Below are 20,451 nucleotides of genomic sequence, written 5' to 3'. Positions count from 1 at the left end.
ATAGCGTCATGTTTTTTGAAATTGTGTATTGAAACTTTCTTCCATTTTACCCTTCAGTTTGAATGGTTAGTAGTAGTAAATATTACTATTAATAATAATTAGCAGAAGTAATAATAGATTACTAAAATTTTATTTTGAGAAATTGTTCAATCAAAATTTGATGTGCATGGTATCAGAACAAATGCAAAAGAGTCTAATTAACTTGGTACAATCAAGCAATAGAGAAAACCAACCAAATATAATCATGATTGGCAGTGGAAATTGGCCATTTCTCGCACTTATCCAATCTTATTCAATCAAATCTAATTGGATTATCGCTCTAAGTAAGCTTCTATTTACAATTCAAATATTAACGCATATATAGTAGCTAAACAAACCAACATATATAACACTTATTGTTTTAGTTCCCAGATCTTCCTGTACATCATTCAAATTTGACAAACAATAGATCTACAAGCAAGTTGCAGATAGAGGTTTTTGAATGGTAAAAGAATAGATCAAGGAATGTAATACATGGGATTTGGAAGCTTGAAAGAACGTATGGACATGGAAGACCCCAACAAATCACTCCATTGGTCTCCAGAGTTTCCCACTATTTCGTAACCTTCCTGCTCCACCTCTCTCCTCTTCTCCGACTTGTACACCATTGCTGTCTTTCCATGATCCTCCGACGACCTGTGTAGTAAGAAAACTTGTTAAATTTTCACAAGTTTTAACTAAGTTCCATGAACTTAAAACACTGAAGCATCACCATTTGGATAGATCTTTTTAAAGAATTAAGTTCCATAAATTCAATCAAGACCAGTTATCATCTAACTGCATATATCGATGTCTATGTCTCCCTCACTTAATTCATCTAACAGAAGATATCAATGACTATATCTCCCTCACTTAAGTCATCTGACATAAGACATCAATGACTATGTCTCCCTCATGTAATCGTAATCTATTCAGAGACTATTATACTGCATCCACAAATGTTATAGCAGCCTAAGTGTACCTTTGGTGATTGTAAATCAATCTACGAGGATGCATCTGCATTTCCATTGCGGATTCATGGGGATTCCCAGCATTAGGATTAGGCAGATGGTGCCATTAATCTTACATAAGAACCACTCACACTCACATGTTATGATTCGTTATCAACCAGATAAATAACTAAGCAGATGAAATCATGAAACCAAACTGTTGTTTTCTTAATAGTCCTCAAATCTTCCATAGGAATCCAGCAAAACCATAAAGCAACAGATCATGCAAATGGCTGAGTGCATTTTAGGGCGTTTACTATAGAGGATTATGCATAGATAGATAAAAACAGTATAGACTATCTAATCAGAAACTTGGGATATCCTTAAACCCTTGATTGCTTCTACAATTTGGGTATCTTGCTTCACTCACATTGTAGAAATCCTTATCATGAACATCAAAATATTTGGTAAATCATCTAATTCAAGCTCAAAATCATTTTCACACAATTACAAGATAATCCATAAATACAGAGACATTGAAATAGAAGGGAAGGAATAACCTGAGAATGAGCATGCCCCAATCCCGGAATCCAGATTGGAACAAATTCTCAACCGTAACACCCCGATACCTCTCGCTTCGACCAGTCAACAAAATGACCTTAAATCCCAAATTCAAAACCTCTTCGTACACCTTCAAACTAGACTCTATAGCCGGCGCCCTCCCCATCTCAACCCACTCATCAAATTTCCCACCATCAAATATCTCCGACCTGCACCAATAATCACAATTAAGAATCACACACTATTGTTTAACAAAGTGATGATGATGAGTTGATAACGATACATACCCGTAGCCATGTTGAGCATAATAGGGGAGATTCGAAAGCAGAGTCTCATCCACATCAAAAACCCAGGCGAATTTCCCATCTCCGTTCAACTTAACACTTCTGGCATACAAGACGGCCTCATCGGCGACCCTCTGGAGATCGAGGAGGTACCCTCTCCCTCTCATATATTCCATCACATAATCACGGCACTCTTCAGGAACCGTCTTCCAAGGGCTCAGATTGTTGGCTTCCACAGCCACCCTCCAGCTCGTACAATGTGCTTGGGCGTCGAGTTTATCCAGCTGTGGCTGGTTGATTTGGAGGATCAGAGATGGCTCAGCGTCTTGAGGGAAAGCGAAGGGCAAAGCGAAGGACAAGAGAAGGAGCTGTTTCAATAGAATCATAGCGCACCAATGGAATTATTCCTTTTGATCCAAGGTTTTATATTTTGTGGATTTTTAACTGTTGAAGAAATGCTTTTCTTGACGTGAACAGAAAATCTCTGTTTGTTTTTTTTCTGGATTTCAACTTTATTTATGACCTCAAGCGTGTGAGCAAAGTAAACGGAGTAGTCAATGGGTGGAGAAAGTGTATCTTATTTTATATTCTCAATATTTTGGATATATATTTGTCTAATGATATTCTAAGTATTTAATATACTTAATTTTGGATCTCATTATAAAACAAGTGACAAAATTGAGTGAACGCGTGTTTCATCCAATCAAATTAGGTGCTAATGTATTTTATATTATGTGTAAATGGTAACTTAACGCGTTTAATAAAGATTTGGTATATATATTGACTATCGTATAATAAAAATTTTATGGAGTATTTAGAGTTGACTAAAAGCGGATGGTCGGTGGTCCCATCGGGTCCTAAAAAATGGGTGGAGCCCCGCCTACCTCTTCAAACCTTTAGTTATTGTAATATTGCTGTTTAAATTTAAACTCTATAGCTTCATCACTTGAGATCTTGATTTGCATTAAAAAAACAAAATCATTGTGAGAAATCGGTCAACTTGAGATCTTAATTTGCATAAAGAACCAACATTGAATTTCTTTTCATCATTAACACTAATATTTTGTACTCCTATTAGTTCGGTGCATTAGTTTAGGAGTAGATTCACCATGATTTATAAGATAAAATGTGCAAATGAGCCTCGCAGATATGTATTATTCAAAGAATGGGAAATCATATATTCTTTTTGAGGGTTGAACCGTATGGGAAATCATATGTTCTTATTGAGGGTTTAGTTGAACCGTAAACCTCTTAGTTAAAAACCCAACAACCAAACTATTGGACTACTGCATTTTATATGACATTTATTGAAAATAGTACATTTCTACACTGCAAAAAGGGAGCAGATATGCTATTTTCGGCTAGATTCAAGAGAAAGTTTAGGCTCTCCATACGGCCGGGAGGGGGCGACCGCCCTCTCCTGCCCCCCACCCTAGATCCGCTGCAGGAAATAGGGTTGTGAGCAGAGCAGGTGCTCTAAGAAAACAAGAAGGCTTATGAGGCTGACTAGTTGGCAAGATCTACTCATGAGGCTGACAAGGACGGAAATGACTTAGCATTATCCAAAAGATAGCAATCTTCATGAATGTTTGATCAAGGAGGAAAGAATGAGGAACTTTTTCCCCAGTGATTGGAGCCAAGAGGAGAGAGAAGATCAAGACAAATTCACTCACCACTCCACGCTCGAGTTCTTCTCAGCTTCGACCTCTGGAAGCAGGGGAATCTCCACACTCCATCATCATTCCAGAAAGAGCAGTTAGCATGAGATAATTCGTTTTGAAATGCTGTCCTTGATGTGAACAGGAAACCTTTGTTATTTTCCAATTAATGGGATTTCTACTTATAATCTTATGACTTGAATTTTGAAGAGATTCATTGCTGTGAAAATGGCGTGCGATCAAAGTAAATGTAGTCGTCAATTTTATACTCCACAATCAAGATGTTATGCTTTGTCACCCAATTCATCGGATAACGACCTATAAACTTTGTGGTCCATTTTATTCTAGTAAATTTAATAGTGATAAAAAAACACTTGCGAACAAGTAACATACCGATGCCATTGACGACCAAGACATGTTTTCCCAACTAGATACAACCTCAGTAGATCGAGGCATATGCAATTCTAGTCCTAGAAAAGCATTACTATCTTACTAGGAAATTAAAACATTCAAGTGCTCAATCCAGATACAGTAAACGAACCTGCATGTTTAGGCCGAGTTCACAGCGCATTACAGCTTCAGCTATACACTACTACTAAATAAATTATACCTAGAAACAAAGATTCACATCTTAAGGGAAATTGAAGTTCACATCTTGCAACTGCAAGCGCCACAAAGAAATTTCAATCAGAAGATTACTGATAAACTAGAATCAATTATTAGACTTTGAAAGCAAGCCATGCAAGTCTCTTTAGGTATGATAAGACCAAATTGAAACAAACCATGCAAGTCTCTTACATAAGTAGGCTAAACATGTAACTCGTATTTATGTGCTAGACGCTAGACTCAATTATTAGCGAAATTCCAAAAAACTAGAGAACAGACTTTTAAAACCCGAGGGACGCTTGTATAATCATTTAGCTGTCAATATCACAAACACAAACATCATTTAATACAATTACGACCTGTATTCCATTTAGACACAACTGAAACCTCTAACCAAATACTTCTAACAACTTCATTTAGCATCATCTATCTTCTTCCTGCAACCATTCAATTCCAAATCCTCAAGCAACCAAACAATTTATGCTACAACAATTTTCTACTATCGGTGAAAAAGGCAAAAACTAGACTCAATCCAATAACACATAAGCATTAGGCGAGAACCAACAGAACATATGAATGATTATCCCAGCACAATGACACCACCTGCCATAAATGAACTACGAAAAGGCATTAGAAAGAATTAGAAGAAAATGGAATCAGACATGTTCAGAAAGAAACTTCCAGATTAGCCATACCATCTGACCTCATGATCCAAGGTGGGCCTCACCTTGATTTAGATTAGTAGAGACAAGCATCAGCCTGGATTCAAAGTATAAAGCTACAAACACTACAAATAGTTGTAGTAACAAGAAGCAAAAGGTGCACCAAATCAAATCAGCGGGCGTTAGAATAAGACAAAGTAGAGAAGAGCACAAGAAATTGTTAGATAGTCGACAAAAGGGTCAGCAGAGATACCAACAAGTTCAAACATATAATCTTGGAAAATATAAGAAAGTCAGACACGCTAAATGCAGATATATCCGTCTGAATAGAAATGATCCTACAAAGTGAGATTTCAACAGACATATATGCAAATTGATCCTGCAACACGGTTGAATGGCTTCATGGAAACTTTCTGCAAATGTAACAGTACATCAAGGTTATGTGAGTCCCAAACTTCCAACAAGTAAAGAGACATTAGAAACCAGGATGAGAAGTGCTCCAGTAAACAGCCTGTAAAGATATTACATAGCGACAAAGAAACAAGTGTTATTATCTGTTAAAAATCAATGAAAATGATAATATTGTACAAAAATTAAAAGCATGCATGATCAGAAATTAAAGAGAATAATGGGCCCAAAGGAGGCCAATTCTCCAAGAAATGGTAGAGCTGTTGCCCACTGAAACATAGAAAGTTGTATCACAATGGCAATCTGCATAGACTAACAAAGCATTTTATGTGAGGAACAGATATGTAATTCAAACAGTATATGAGCTTTTCAAATTAGTGCTATAGTTTTATCAGGACAAGATCATGACAGATTATAAATTTATAACAAGCAAAACCAAAAATGAAATAAACCTTGGCAAATATATCTAATTTAAAGGGTTATTTTATTACTACAGGGTCATCAATGTGATGTCTAAAAAATAAATGGCATCCAGGATCTTCTTATACTCTGAAATGTATTTTGGCCACAAGTTGATTGCCTGTTCTAATCAACCCTAATTTGTTCTTGAAAAATACTGCTTTGTAACATAGTATTTCCTTATTCATTGCATAAACAATTATTAAAAGCTTAATGCAATTCTACAGTGATATATTAATAAACAATTGAACACATGCCTCATCCATTTTATCTTACTCCCCCAAAAGATGCTCAGAAAAATTCTCCACATTACAATCATGCATTTGAACTCTTCTATGCCAATATCTGAATATAAACTAAACATTCTGCTGCAACACCGTACAGTGTGATATTAGACGTGCCAAAAATGAATAAATGAAGTGATATGTCAGCAAATATCAAGACATGTAAATCGTAGAGAGTAACATAAAGGAGGACTATATTTACCTCATCCTGAAAGCCATCTTTGGAATATCCTCTCATCATTTCATTTCTGCCATGAACTTCTCATATTCAGAGTCCGTGCTGTGGTTACTTTTCTCAGCAGGAGGTGGAGGAGGCACAGATGGATTTGAGGACCACGGAGCATTACTCAAGCTTTGTGAAGGGTCTGAAAAGGACTGGGGTGCAGCAGGAGGGGGTGGTGGAACAGCACCATAATGAGGTGGATAGCTATATGGAGGTGCTGGGTAAGGAGTCTGGGAATTTGGTGGTAACATTGCAGTTACGGAATTGCCATAGGCATAAGTTGGAATAGATTGGACTGACGCACTACTCTGAGATTGTACTCCTGGAGGGTAATTTTGCTGCATCTCCCCAGAAGATGAGTCAGCGGAAGAAACAGCCTGAGTCTGAACACCAGATGAACCTGGAGGCATTGGAGGCGGAGGGTATTGCACTCCATATTGATGAACTGCTTGACCTGGAACTGGAGGGTACATTGTCGATCCTGGTGGTGGAGGAGGATAAGGGGAATATGAAGGAGGTGGTGGAGGTCCCCAAGGAACCGGTGCCCCAGAATACATGCCAGGTGGAACTGGACCACCAGCATTGTACTGCTGGGAGGGGTAGGCACCAATGGGATGATTCAGAGGAGGATATGTTGGCATAGGTGGAGCAGGAGGGCCTGGAGGCACCGTGGGCTGAGGTGGTTTACCTGCGACTCGCACAGCAATTGTTCTCCCATCTAACTTGTGTCCATTCATGCTTGCAATTGCATTATTTGCCTGCTGAACATCCGCATACTTCACAAAGCCATAACCCTTGCTCAAACCAGACACACGGTCTTTGATAACTTTAGCCATCACAATTTCACCAAAAGGAGAAAACAAACTGATCAAACCATCATCCTCCAGAGTGGGAGGCAAGTAACCAATGTATAAGTTTGTCTCGTCAAATTCCTTTGGCTTGAGCAGTGGTGATCCAAGAGCAGCTTGTGTGGTGTTAATCACAGTGTTGGTAGAACTTGCCCAAGGAGGATTCAGGCCTGAACCCCCAGGAAGAGCAAGTGTTGCAGAGCTCGACTTGATTGAAGACTCCGGAACTGTTCCTCCAAGTTCTGCCAGGAAGTTCTGATACTCATCATCCATTTTCTTGCCAGTAGTATTCTTCACAGGGCAATCAATAGTAGGATGCCCACCATCACCACAAATCTTACACAAAACATCACTCTTAAAAGTTGAGGTGCGGGAAGGACATGCATACTGTCGATGACCAGGCTCCCCACACAGCCTACAATACTCTTCATCTCTAATAGTACCATTCAGTGCAGCAAGCTCCCTAAGCTGTTGCCTCTTGTGCTCATTAAGAACCTCGTCAACTGGCTGCAAGAGTTTCTCGACCATACCAGCAGCAGCCTCAAGAGACTCCTGAGTGTCAGCCTCCACCAGCACATGCAAATCCTCATTTTCTGCGGGATCAGGCTTCAAATCCCTCTTCTGTTGCAGCCTACCTTCCTTCACAGACCCTTTGCCCCGGATAACAATCTTCGCACCAGTCTCCCTTTCCATCCTCTTCTGTGTGTTTCCTCTTGGACCAATAATCAATCCAATAAAATTATAACCAGGGTACTCTTTCATCGGTATGTATAGCTTCTTGTGAAGCTTGGGCGGCCTATAATCCGCCGGGGGCTTAAAGGCAGGATTCTTCTTAATAATCTGCGATATGATCTCTTGCCTCTCCCTATTCAGCTTCTCTCTAGCACGATATTCCCTAGTATTAATCCTCACTCCCATGTTATCATAAATAGGTTCCGGGGAGGGTGACCTAGCGCCCTCAGGCCGATCATCCAAGAGCATACCGGATTGCAACTTACGACTAATCTCAAGCAACCTACTATTCAAAGCTTGAATCTCAGGATCAAATTCAATACCTCCGGCGAAGTCCTTCATAAAGTCAGGCAGCTGGATCACCGGCTTCGGCTCGTCATCTGCCCACCTCGACTTCCGCTTCCTCCCACCGGTTCCAGAATTTCCATCGCCGTTGGCAGCGGTACCATCGTTGCTGGACTCGCTCGGGGGCGGGTCCCACCTAGATCGCCTCCGCCTGCGGCTTGTGGTTTCTTCCTCGCCCCCGGAGAAATCTTTGTCAGTGCCGCTGTGCGTGTTGGCGAGACCATTCCCCGACAAAAGGGGCTTGGGAAAATCAGGCTTGGGGACGGGCATAGAAGCATCGGCGGTGTTGGAGGAGTCTAGGGTTTTTTCGAGGGTTTCAGATTGGGGCTGAGAAGGGGAACCAGTGTAATTGGATTGAAGAGTATCCATTGAATTGGAGGGAGAGAGAGCAATTGATGAGATGCAGAAAGTAGGAGATGGAAAGGAAAGAGAGCCGTACAGGAATTTAGGTTTAACTCCAACAGTTGACGGCGGCCGAGAATGGATTTTGGAGGAAATCGTAAAATTAAAGAAGCCTGCTACAGCAACACGTTTTTATATTAATCTTCAAATCGTGGGATTTACTGTATATCTTATCCACGGATACTTAGGCAACTGTTATTAAATCGTGATTAAGTTTTGATTTAATTCAATATATGTACTACTAAACTTTACTTTATATTATTTGAGTTTTTATTTATAAAATTAGCAAATTAAAGATTCGTAACCAATTTGATACAAGATCATAATTTGGTAAGCAACTGAATCAATACTTTGGCACAAAATCACCAAACCAAAGCAATCGATTTAATAACAGTCGGTACCAATTACCACGAAGAACGCTGATGTCTAGCAACTCCCACAAAGTAGATGTCGCTCTTTTCTTCCTCGTTTCTCTCAGCATCTCGGTATCTATCCACTCCCACCTTCACTCTCTCATCACTTTCTCATCGTTTCTTGTGTGAATTCTTTTGGTAACTCTATTTATTTATTTTCACTCCATGTGTTTCATTGTAAGACTTGATATTTTCTTGTATTCTGGGCTCTACGAATTCAGGTCTCTATTTTGTGGTTTGTGTGTAAAATTCTTCGTATTCGATTTTAGGTGCTGATGATATTTGATGTGGGGTGAGAGAGATGGAATTAGGGAGATGTCGGAAAGATGAAAAGGTCCAGTTAAATAAGTAATACATTAGTGAAGTCTTAGATAAAAGAGGGTCTGATTTTCTGAAAAAAAAATAATCTTGTTTTGGGTGATTTTAGGAAAAAGGTTCCTTGAATGAAAACCTTTTTTGTATTTTATAAAAGGGAAGTGTTAAAACCGATGCTATTGGGTTGTTCAAATTATATTCTCTCTAATCATCACTAGCATTGATGTGTTTCCCTAAAACGAGAATTTTGCCCTGATTTTCTATCGAAAGCTAGATTAAAGATTAGTGTAGTTTATTTCTTTTTTTGCATAGACTCTGATGAAACCATGTTACATCTTGTTTAACTAGACAATTGGAGATGAAGTCAGACCTGTGAAATTCCCTTTGGTTGTGAGCACATGGCCCTTCAAGGAAGCTGTTAGAGCAGCATGGAGGACTGCAGAGAGTGGGCTTTCGGCGATTGATGCAGTCGTAGAAGGCTGCTCTGCATGTGAGCTACTGAGATGCGATGGTACAGGTTAGGATCCGGATATGCCACATGCACGTTCCTTTCCATTTCATTTAACTGCATTTATCGATTTCACAGAATGGTGAAGGTTACATTTGCAGTTGCCAAAAGTGCAAAACTATTTCACTTTGAAAGATATGGAATTCTTGTTCATTGATACTCTGGGGGGGGGGGGGGTGGATTTACTTTGAGTAATAGGATACTATAGGATGGATTGATAAAATTAATCCATTAATTTTGAGCTTGTTTGACCATCTTATCGTTCAATTAGTCAATCCTACTATATTTTATCAATCTGTGCGAGGCTCAAAGTAAGCACTCCCGTAGTTCTTTCTTCAAATATTTGAGTATTGAGTTTTCCTGATTTTCATTACTATTTAGCCGTTAAGAAGAGATGGCTTTACTTTCATTTACGTTACGTCTTGGGGATTCAGAACTGTAGTTTGTCTTCCTTTCCAATCACTAGGATTTCCACCTCTGTCATTGATTTTGTCTGCTCCTCGATTTATTATTCAAAAAGGGTGGAGAAGGACCTTTATGAGTGGATGCCTCTCTAATACTACATTACTACCTCTTTGTAGCCTTGTTTGTCCAATTGTAATACTTGGTCACTGTTTATGCATGAAAACTGGTTTACATTTCATGGAAAGACATTATTAATTAGACTGTCATTTCTAATTAGAGTGTGATCTGCATTAATAGGTTTTTCTTTTTTGGTTACCTGAAGTGATGATAAAAGTAACAGTTATGGAGATTCTGTGTGTGTGTCTTACTTATCCAATGCAAGGTGTGCAAAGGGGTAGTCCTACTTCTGTAGACTCGCACAAACTTCTTACATGTATCCCATTGTAATCTTGCAATTTGACCCATAACCTTTGCAGTTTTTCATAATTGTGCCCTGATGGCCGGAATTTGAGCCTGTTCGTTGTGGCACTGTAGCCCTTTTGCCTAGGTGGTATGGTTTCCTCCATTCTTATTCCCCCTCTCTCACTTTCTCTCCCTCATCCGTCTCTCTAGTTTCCCCGGAACCGAATCCCTAGCCTCCTCCTTAAAAACTCGAGTTACCACTTGCTGCCACGATGCAGCCGCCACCACTTCCGCAACCGTCTTCTCCTCCAGAAACAAACAAGACTCACTAAAATCACAGGACTCCCCTCTTCTTTTCCCCACTTCTCTGTTGAATCCAATCTACATATATCGTCGCCACTGCAGGAGATTCCTCCACCGCAGCAAAAAGCTACCTCTCTTTGACTGGTATTCGTATCTTGATTTTTTTTAAATGGACGTTCTTTTGTCCATGTATCATGTTCGTATTCCATTCTTGTGAACTATTTTTCTGTTGTTAATTAAGCGGATAAAAAACGTCATTATTGGAGAAATCAAAATAGAATTATTTCTGTTCAGTTTTGTAGCTAAATAGCATTTACAAGGTGGCAATTTAGTTGACCACACTAAATAATATTTTACAAGTTTTGATTAATTCTATGATGGTATATTATAGTATCATCAACTCAATGTTTTACAAATGCTTATTTTTTGAACAGTTGGTCCTGGTGGAAGCCCAGATGAGAATGGAGAAACTACAATTGATGCGATGGTCATGAATGGGGTATGAATATTTAACGTTCCTTATATAGCTGAATATTTTTGTTGAGCAGAGCCACACAAGGTGCTTAATTGATTTGTTATACTTTGCATATGCTAAGATATGAATAGGTGACAATGGAGGTTGGAGCAGTTGCTGCAATGCGGTATGTCAGTGATGGCATCAAAGCTGCTAGATTAGTAATGCAGCATACAGAACACACTTTGCTTGTCGGAGAGCAAGCATCAAGATTTGCAATATCTATGGGTCTTCCTGGCCCCACTAACCTAAGCTCTGAAGAATCTATAGAGAAGTGGGTTAATTGGAAAAAGAATAGTTGCCAGCCAAATTTTCGGAAGAATGTGCTGCCAGTTAATGACTGTGGTCCATATCATCTGAATAGTACCACGAACCTGGGTGAGAAATTTTTCTCGAACAATGAGAGGGTTGGTCTTGATGCATCTAGGCCAAACCATTTTGGTCTCCATAACCATGATACAATAGCAATGGCTGTTATTGACAAAGTAAGCTGCTGTTCTCTTAGTGAAAATTCTATACAGAATCCCCTTTAAGATATATATTGCTTTTGCAGAAAGGACTTATAGCTGTTGGTACCTCAACGAATGGTGCCACCTTTAAGATCCCTGGCAGGTTATAACAGTATTGATTTACATTATTTTTTAACTACAGTATTATTGATAAGTCTAGCATTGACGTTGTCACCATCTTTATCATCTAATGACTATATGAACGTTTCTTAGCAGTCCTACTTTACCCATTCACTGTCATAGTCCTGCCTTCACTCATTCATTGGTATACTAATTATTTGGTTGATATATTCAAGATTTCACAAGTTCTTGAAAATGAGATGAAAAATGTTGAAATGAGACTAGATCTTGGTAACTAATATCAAACTTTGTATTCATGTGTCTTGCCACACTTCTAGCGCACATTTACACCTTTACTGCGAATATAAACCTAAAGTCCCTATTAGCAAGTCCGTCCTATTTATCGAGCCATCTGTACACTTGGAGATTTATATGCTCTATATGTTTTCTTGCTTGTAGGGTTGGTGATGGACCTATTGCCGGTTCTTCTGCATATGCTGACACAGAAGTAGGAGCTTGTGGGGCAAGTGGCGATGGTGATATCATGATGCGCTTTCTCCCTTGGTACGGTATACTGTCTATCTTTATTTGCCATCTCCGCTTGGGGATAGATTATGTTGATGGTATATATGAGTTGGTATTTAAAGAATTACTCCACATGATCAAACAAGCTCAAAATTATTCAATCCATCAAAGCATGTGGTAAACATGCCATAAGTTGATACACACATTCTAAATTGTGTATATTAGGTTTATGCTCTGGAGTAAACCTGTAAACCCTCTCACAATGGTTTAGCTAAACCATCTTACCCTATTCTTGTAGCTATCAAGTCGTGGAGAGTATGAGGCTAGGCATGGAACCTAAGCTTGCTGCTGAAGATGCCATTGCAAGAATTGCAAGGAAATACCCTCATTTTGTCGGAGGCGTTTTTGCAGTCGACAAGAATGGCATCCATGCAGGTGCATGCCATGGTTGGACATTTCAGTACTCAGTGAGGAGCCCTGACATCGCTGATGTGCTGGTTTATACCGTAAACCCAGTAAAATCAACAGCTTGATGCAGTCACTTCCGCGGCTCATACTTTCTTCTTATCACCTGCACACCTCAGAAATACTCCATATGTTTTGATGGATTGCCTCTGAATGTTATGAGATGCTGCACTTATCTATTGCTTGAAATATCTTTTCTCAACCATTATCTTGTTTGTCTCTGTTTATGACTCAATATAAGTCCACTTTTAGTTTCCTATGTAATACTTCATGACAAATTAGATTCTTGCAAGCTTCATAGCCACTCGACTCATTTAATTAAGTTAAAATTGAAATTTATTAGGAAGACTTTGTATAGGGTAGTAGTGATTGATTAGATATCCTTAATTCTTTTTCTAGTGTTGATAACCAGAGATGTCAATATATTCTGAAACCCGGTTGGCTAGAGGATTATATTATGATTGCGAATTTATAGTTTGGAAAAAAAAAAATCACTTTGAATGGTCTGTAATTAAAAGCCCAATAACTTGATAGGGGTAACCCTCTGAATTAAAAAATTTCTCATTATTTGATTTTCAAAATTGATCACTTTATTCTTTAATGTTTGTTGAGGCGTGACAATGCATGCAGCCTTGTGTAGTTTGTAAGCAATCTCCTTACCAACTTTTGTGAAACAAAAATTAGTTGCAAGAGTGATGATGATATAATTGAAAAGTTGAAATTTTGAATTTTACCCACTCACAAAATTGTATGCGCACTCACGTTGGGGTTGTTGTTATGTGCATTGATGTTTTTTATAAATAAAATATCAAAAGTAACAACCCCTCTCATGCCAAGTTATTAGGGTGAATTACATTGGAAGAGCATTTAATTCCTCAGTGGAATTTAGATTTTTTTACTAAGATTATGTGAATTTAATTAAGTAGGAGTGATGAGTGATTGGAGTGATGGGTTGTCTTCCAAATTGGCAAACCACACAAGTCATTGGTAATAATAGGGCTTGAGAGTGAATTTGGGAGATTATGATTGAAGTTTTGGACTTTAGGTTTCTATTACGGAAAAACATAATCATAAAAAATCGCATACAATGTAAAAGACTTCAATCTTCTAAAACACCATAATGAGCTTTTTTGTTTTCAACTTTATCTTTTATGGGCTGCTGTGGCGGTGGACATTATTTCATTTTCATCTTTTCTTTTCCTCTTTTTTTACCATTTAGACATCAGAATTACCGTTCTTAGACTTATGCTAATATTATTCAAACAATTGCAGAGTTTTGATGATAAAGGACTCATGTTTTTGTTTAATTTCCTTTTATGGTAAAACAACATTGTATTAAATTGTTAATCTTGTTTTATCCAATGGTGCCATCGCCCATCAATAACTAACTTTGGAGATATTTTAAAGATATTGGTTAATTAATTAATTGTAGCGATTTATAAATAACTGACAATATTCATATTGCTTTAATTTCAATTTGAATTCCTGGTTATGGGCCTTATAAAAAAACATGAATGTGTGTGTGTTGGTGTTATAGAGAATGAATTAACATCAAAAATCAAAATCATATCCTCAGCACTAATTTTTTCTTTTCCTTTTTTTTTAACTTAAATTTTAAAAAACTCATCAACCCTACCTTATTTGTTCATGGTCTTAATTATAAGCAATATTAAATTATCAACTCTACTGCAGTATATTCTTTTTAGAATCACGTATATATAGATACTCATATAACACGTAGACTAAATTTGAACTTAAGATCTCTAACTACGGAAGATTTTGTATCATCTTCATTTCAGTTTAATTTAAGCCTCGTCGGTAACTCAAGTACTCAACTATATCTTGTTATTTAACCCCCTAATTTATAATTTCTCCAACTTTTCATATTTACTCAATCAATTACTCAAAAGCTTTGATAACTAATAGGCTATTGAAATATTGCTCCTTATAAATTATTGAAACAATTTATTCAACAAATGTATGTAACACTTGGAAGAGTGGATGATGGGATTTCGACATCGCAAACTAAAGCTTCTTTATTTACAAAAAGGAAATGATATGATCTAACATGTAATGATAAAAACGGGACCCTTTTGAAAATTGCTTTTGCCATTTTCCTAAAATCTTCTTATCTTGAGAGAGGTTTCAAGAGAGTGATTATTATAAATAGACCGCATAGGATCCACTAATTGTCCTCTTTTATGATTACTATAATTAAAATTCAAAAAGGGTATGGACCTGTGATTCAGTCACTAACTACCTGCTAATCATTATCCATCATCCCAACCCATAAATTTTGGACTGCTCCTCTTCTTTAGATTTATATTCCCAAATAGTAATTAATTATTTTGGTGATATGTCGTGGTCATCAAATATTCTATATTGACAAATATCCATTGACCCTCAGAGCTTAATGACTTATAACTCCCCTAAAACGTCATGGATTCGTTACCAAATTTTTCTATTTAAAACGTTTATGAATTAATGTAATTAATCGATAGTAGAACATTAAAAAATAGTGAACAATGCATATTATTTCAATTTGTATAGTGCAATTTGCATATAATTGAAATGAAAGATCACGAAACCTTCAATTCAATATATGCACAAAAAAAGTAAAATAATTATATCAGCGAGGCGCGATTTGACGAATTGGAATATTGAGAACTCCTCGATATGAACTTTGCATCGATTGGGAAAAAAAACACGAGTCCTTATTTAGAAATAAGGTTGTCCTAAGAAATCCGACAAATTAAAAATAATGAAAGAAAAGGTAGACAGCAACTTGGGAAGAAGGCGATATCATCTTCATTCTTCTGAATGCGAATGCGAATGCAAATGCAAACACACAAATTTGTAGTAAATTGCAAGTGAGTGTGAATTACTAGAAAAAAGCAGCCACACTTATATGAAGAGTCCCAATCACCATGTCGGGACTTCATTTCTCTTTTCCCCACTTTTAATATGAATAATCCTATTCCTTTTTTAATTATTTATGGTATTCAAATTTATAACTAAAGCGAATATCGATTTTGTTTTAAATGTTATGGGACATTGGGACGAAGTAGCACTAATATTTTTAATTGGTTATTGATGAACCAATTCGAAAAAGAAAATTCCAATGATCAAACGCAATCTTATTTGAAACCAAGGTTATGTCTACGAATTTACACTCATAAAATAAAAAGAAGAGTTGAGAGTGACTCGATAAGAATAAGACGTTTCTTTTTGTGCGCCTCTAAAACTACTGTTAAATTTTGGTACTACAATAGAATAAGTATATACTCCTTCCATCCAATACTAAGACAAGCTTTAATGCAAAGTTTGGTAGGGTAGGATAGAGGAGAACGAAGTTTATCTCATTACTGAGAAAATAATATAAATAAAATATACTCATTTTATAAATAAACCAAAATCGAAACATACTATGAATAGTATTTGTTATGGAAGAATGAAGATAAAATTACTTTTAAATAAGAAATAAAAATAAAAATCTATGTAAGTATAAAATGTGTGTTGAAAAAATTAATAAAATGTGATTCCACATATATGTTTATATATTTTATAACGATTGTGAATGAAACAACTTAATGGAATGTGGGATATATTTACTATATTTAATAAAAGTGAAATGATAATAACAGACAAATCAAAATATCAAAATGAGATAAGTATGAATTGACGGAGAAATGTACTTTTACACTTACTAGTAATCACAGTGTTTTCCGCCTACCCTTCAAAGGACAATTAAGTTCTCTGAACTATCCGAGGATCGGCTGCCTCATTCCGCCCTAAATACGCCACTATTGACAAGGCAACACACATTCATGCAGTTTGACCCGATCTCATACTACATCTGCAATCTGTCTCGTTAATATACATGCCAACCTTATCCCCACAGTGTGAGCCATCTCCCAGTCTCAAGTCTGTTAGGACTGTCGACTGCACATTAGTTTGATATTGTCTGAGCCGCACGAATTTATTTTTGGGTCACCCTCGATAGGTTGAAAACTAATTGGAGTTGGACAATATTTAATATATAACTTTCCATTTGTCTCACTCAGGATGGATTTGTAAATCAACAAACCTCCCTTCGAACCGAGACCACATCAGAGCGCAGTCGATACATCGAGACATCATGGGCCCAACTCGAACATGAGTTATCATGGGCCCAACTCGAGCATTGATCATTCAAGGTCTGATCCCTTGGTCATCTAGGGCGTGGCACATCAAGACATTACAGGTTTGACCCAAGCCACCCTGTCACACTGAGACCATGCATCGAGAACGTAATTGACACATCAAGACATTACAGGTCTGACTCGAACTTGAGTCATCCTAGGCCTAACTCGAAAATGAGTAATTCAGGGCCGACCCAAGCCACCTCGGCTTTGACACTACTTGTTAGGATCGTCGACTGCATATTAGTTTGATATTGTCCGATTTAGATTAAGCCCGACTGCACAAATTTTCATTAGATTATTCCAAAAAAATCTTTAACAAATTGAAATTAGAAAACATTTAATATAGATTTGTAATCCAACAAAATATGATAACCTCTATTTGCTGGCCGCAAATCTTTAACAAAGTTTAAACTTTGGGGATGGTCTTGGTGGAGGCACACTGATCTAGAATCTGACATCAATAACGAGATTTCGATTTCGACCTACTATTTCGATAAGAATCAAATCAAACAAATGAAACATATGATCTGCGTTTGAAAAAATTTCTTAGGATGAATTCATATTAATGTCACGCCAAGCTTAAACCTTTTTACTTACACCGTTACACGTATACTTCCTCGAGTATCTTCTTACATAAATGCATAGTTCCCCCATCTAATAATATGCGTTCAATTTTTTAATTTTGATTTGTTCATCATTGATTCATTATATCTCATTTACGATAAATCACATCCTACTAATTTATTACAAAATTCAGATAAAATTCACATTTCACTAATTTCTTACTCCTATAGTTGTTTCAAATTTATATATGCTAAATTAAAATGAAGTATATATGCTTGGCGGAGGAATAGTATGTGTCTCATTTTGACTGCACACAAATTTCATAGTATTATTTAAGAATATGATAATCAATAAATTTAAAATTAATTAATCAAAAATAAAAGATACTTGTATCCATCCATTCTATTATCAAACTTACTACACTGGTTAGTGAAAACAAGTACCATAAGGCTAAAGTTTGTGAGCATGGGAAATGGATGAACAATGATTAAATGTTTATGTCTGTCTTCCAAGTTAACATTGCTCCTAACAACATCAATGATTATAAAGCTGGCCGGTATGTATAAATGTGCTCCAGCTATAAATAACTAGATAGCTAATTTTATATTGTTCCTTTATATGGAGGTAGTAATATAACCAAGATGTAATTATCTTAAATTTACCAATTCAAAAGAAAATATTCTTAAACTTTACAATGTCTAAAGATATACCCTCTTTGTCCGCAAATAGGAGTCTCGTTTTTCCATTTTAGTCCATTCGGGAAGTCCGATTCATTTTTAATATAAACAATGATAGAGTCTCACATTCCACTAACTCATTACATTCATATTTCATTTAAAACTAATGCTTATATACAAGTGAAATTCATATTCCACTAATTTTTCTTTACCCATGTTTCTTAGAGCACTCCCAATGGAGGTGGCGAATTCTCGGCGATAAATCGCCGATTATCGCCGAATTATCGCCGGCCATTGTGGCGAAGTCGGCGATAATTCGGCGATAATGTTACCGTTGCTTCGCCGAGTGGCGATTTATCGCCGGATTATCGCCGAGCGATCGCCGGCCACTGTGGGCGACGCTCGGCGATAATCGGCGATTTTTAAAATTTTTTTTTTTTTTTTTGGCCGAACGGCTATTTTATCCCACCCCTATAAATATTTCATCCTCTTCCTCCATTCATCACCCACAAACTTCATTCACACAAATTTTCAATCTTTTTTCTCTCCATCTTTATTAAATGAGTTCTGATTCATCGTCTCGTGCTCAGTCCGACGAGGAAATATCACATTCTTCTTCCGAAGAAGAGGTACCTCCCGCTCCCACCGGATGGGATGTAGCGGGTTTCGCCAACAACCCAATCAACAACTATATCTCCCGCTGCATACAAAGCGAGATCGCTCGAATGCAGCAGCCACCCCCCCAACGGCCAATCCGCCGGCGGCGCCGATACATCCCTCGCAACCACACTGGTGCGCACGATCGGCTGTTCGCCGATTATTTCGCGGAGGAACCACGTTATCCGGCAGATGTATTTCGTCGCCGGTTCAGAATGCGCCGCTCCCTCTTCCTGCGCATTGTTAATGCGTTGTCCGCGCGTTACCCCGAGTTCCGGCTCCAGCGAGACGCAGCAGGGAAGCCCGGACTATCGCCCCTACAGAAATGCACTGTTGCCATCCGGCAGTTGGCATATGGAGGGTCCGCCGACATGTTCGATGAGTATCTGCAATGCGGCGAGACGACTGGCAACGAGTGCCTGAAGAATTTCTGTCAGGGCGTGCGAGAGATATTTGGGGAGCACTACCTTCGCTCGCCGGACGCAGCTGACTGCCAGTTCCTACTGGATTGGCACTGGAGGACCCACGGCTTTCCGGGGATGCTCGGCAGCATCGACTGTATGCACTGGCAGTGGAAGAACTGCCCAACCGCGTGGCGAGGCCAGTTTACTACCGGCTACAAAGGTACGCATCCCACCATCATTCTTGAAGCCGTTGCCGACCAACGGCTTTGGATTTGGCATGCTTATTTTGGTATAGCCGGGTCGAACAACGACCTAAATGTTCTCAATTCCTCGCCCCTTTTCAACGAGCGGATCAACGGATTAGGCCCCTCCATCGAATTCACGGCCAATGGCAATGTGCATAACATGGGGTACTACCTGGCTGACGGCATCTATCCGCAATGGCCCGTGTTTCTGAAGACGATCAGATGCCCACTCGGAGATAGAAGAAGGTATTTTGCCCGAGCGCAAGAGTCTGCGCGCAAGGATGTGGAGAGGGCATTTGGGGTGCTCCAATCGCGATTTGCACTGGTAAAGGGTCCGACGCGCTTTTTCTACCAGGGGGATATTGCCGATATCATGTATGCGTGCATCATCATGCATAACATGATCATCGAAGATGAACACGAAGGCGTCCTCGACGTCACCAACGACCCAAGTGTTGCATCATCGAGTCACGGTGTCTCAACCGAGTCCGCCCGCCAGGGTGTACCGCACAACGAACATGAACGGTTCCAGGCGTTCATGGACATACACCAGAAGGAGGCCCATCAAGCACTACAACACGATATCATCGAAGAATTGTGGGCAAATAGAAACCGCGCCCACCGCCCTTGAATTTTTTTTTCTTTGAATTTTTTTTTTGATTTTTTATTTCCATTCGTGTACTTTTTTTTTTTTTAATTTTCTTCGTTGTAATGTGTACCCGTGTTTAATACAACGAACTTTATTACTATTTATTTGATTTATCTTTATAAATTAAATAAGCTAGCTTTATTATATATAAAAATAAAACAATTAAATTAGTGATGATGTAAAAATGAAATGTTGAGTTAGGGAGAAATAAG

The 20,451-nt window shown here is 38.2% G+C and overlaps 3 protein-coding genes across 3 annotated transcripts; 1 reads left to right on the top strand and 2 right to left on the bottom strand.

Moving 5' to 3' along the window:
* Positions 1-361: 361 nt before the first annotated feature.
* Positions 362-2,299, bottom strand: LOC125204560 (HAD superfamily, subfamily IIIB acid phosphatase). The gene is made up of 3 exons (XM_048103249.2): positions 1,817-2,299; positions 1,529-1,738; positions 362-675 (listed from the first exon to the last, which is right to left on the bottom strand). Exons 1-3 carry the CDS (start codon positions 2,197-2,199, stop codon positions 498-500), a joined length of 771 nt encoding a protein of 256 aa, XP_047959206.2. The 5' UTR covers positions 2,200-2,299; the 3' UTR covers positions 362-497.
* A 2,638-nt stretch (positions 2,300-4,937) lies between these two features.
* LOC125203353 (splicing factor-like protein 1) lies at positions 4,938-8,553 on the bottom strand. Its single transcript, XM_048101678.2, has 2 exons — positions 6,093-8,553; positions 4,938-5,250 (listed from the first exon to the last, which is right to left on the bottom strand). Exon 1 carries the CDS (start codon positions 8,405-8,407, stop codon positions 6,128-6,130), a length of 2,280 nt encoding a protein of 759 aa, XP_047957635.2. The 5' UTR covers positions 8,408-8,553; the 3' UTR covers positions 4,938-5,250; positions 6,093-6,127.
* Positions 8,554-8,736: 183 nt separating this feature from the next.
* LOC125203787 (N-terminal nucleophile aminohydrolases (Ntn hydrolases) superfamily protein) lies at positions 8,737-13,116 on the top strand. The gene is made up of 7 exons (XM_048102233.2): positions 8,737-8,925; positions 9,517-9,685; positions 11,221-11,285; positions 11,393-11,785; positions 11,854-11,912; positions 12,329-12,433; positions 12,693-13,116. Exons 1-7 carry the CDS (start codon positions 8,863-8,865, stop codon positions 12,925-12,927), a joined length of 1,089 nt encoding a protein of 362 aa, XP_047958190.1. The 5' UTR covers positions 8,737-8,862; the 3' UTR covers positions 12,928-13,116.
* The last annotated feature ends 7,335 nt before the right edge of the window (positions 13,117-20,451 follow it).

This window comes from Salvia hispanica, chromosome 6 (assembly GCF_029641045.1).
Source record: "Salvia hispanica isolate PSC_SH4W2 chromosome 6, Shi_PSC_v1, whole genome shotgun sequence".
Classification (NCBI taxonomy): Eukaryota; Viridiplantae; Streptophyta; class Magnoliopsida; order Lamiales; family Lamiaceae; genus Salvia; species Salvia hispanica.
This window is presented reverse-complemented; position numbering and strand designations above follow the sequence as displayed.

What these genes read in the sequence shown, in the direction of transcription:
- LOC125203353 (XM_048101678.2), bottom strand. Translation starts at nt 8,407, where the DNA reads ATGGATACTCTTCAATCCAATTACACTGGTTCCCCTTCTCAGCCCCAA.
- LOC125204560 (XM_048103249.2), bottom strand. Translation starts at nt 2,199, where the DNA reads ATGATTCTATTGAAACAGCTCCTTCTCTTGTCCTTCGCTTTGCCCTTC. An exon ending in TATGCTCAACATGGCTACGG is followed by an intron (nt 1,739 to 1,816) that starts GTATGTATCGTT and finishes TTATTGGTGCAG; the next exon opens with GTCGGAGATATTTGATGGTG. An exon ending in TGGGGCATGCTCATTCTCAG is followed by an intron (nt 676 to 1,528) that starts GTTATTCCTTCC and finishes CTTACTACACAG; the next exon opens with GTCGTCGGAGGATCATGGAA.
- LOC125203787 (XM_048102233.2), top strand. Translation starts at nt 8,863, where the DNA reads ATGTCTAGCAACTCCCACAAAGTAGATGTCGCTCTTTTCTTCCTCGTT. An exon ending in TCGTTTCTCTCAGCATCTCG is followed by an intron (nt 8,926 to 9,516) that starts GTATCTATCCAC and finishes TTGTTTAACTAG; the next exon opens with ACAATTGGAGATGAAGTCAG. An exon ending in ATGATGCGCTTTCTCCCTTG is followed by an intron (nt 12,434 to 12,692) that starts GTACGGTATACT and finishes CTATTCTTGTAG; the next exon opens with CTATCAAGTCGTGGAGAGTA.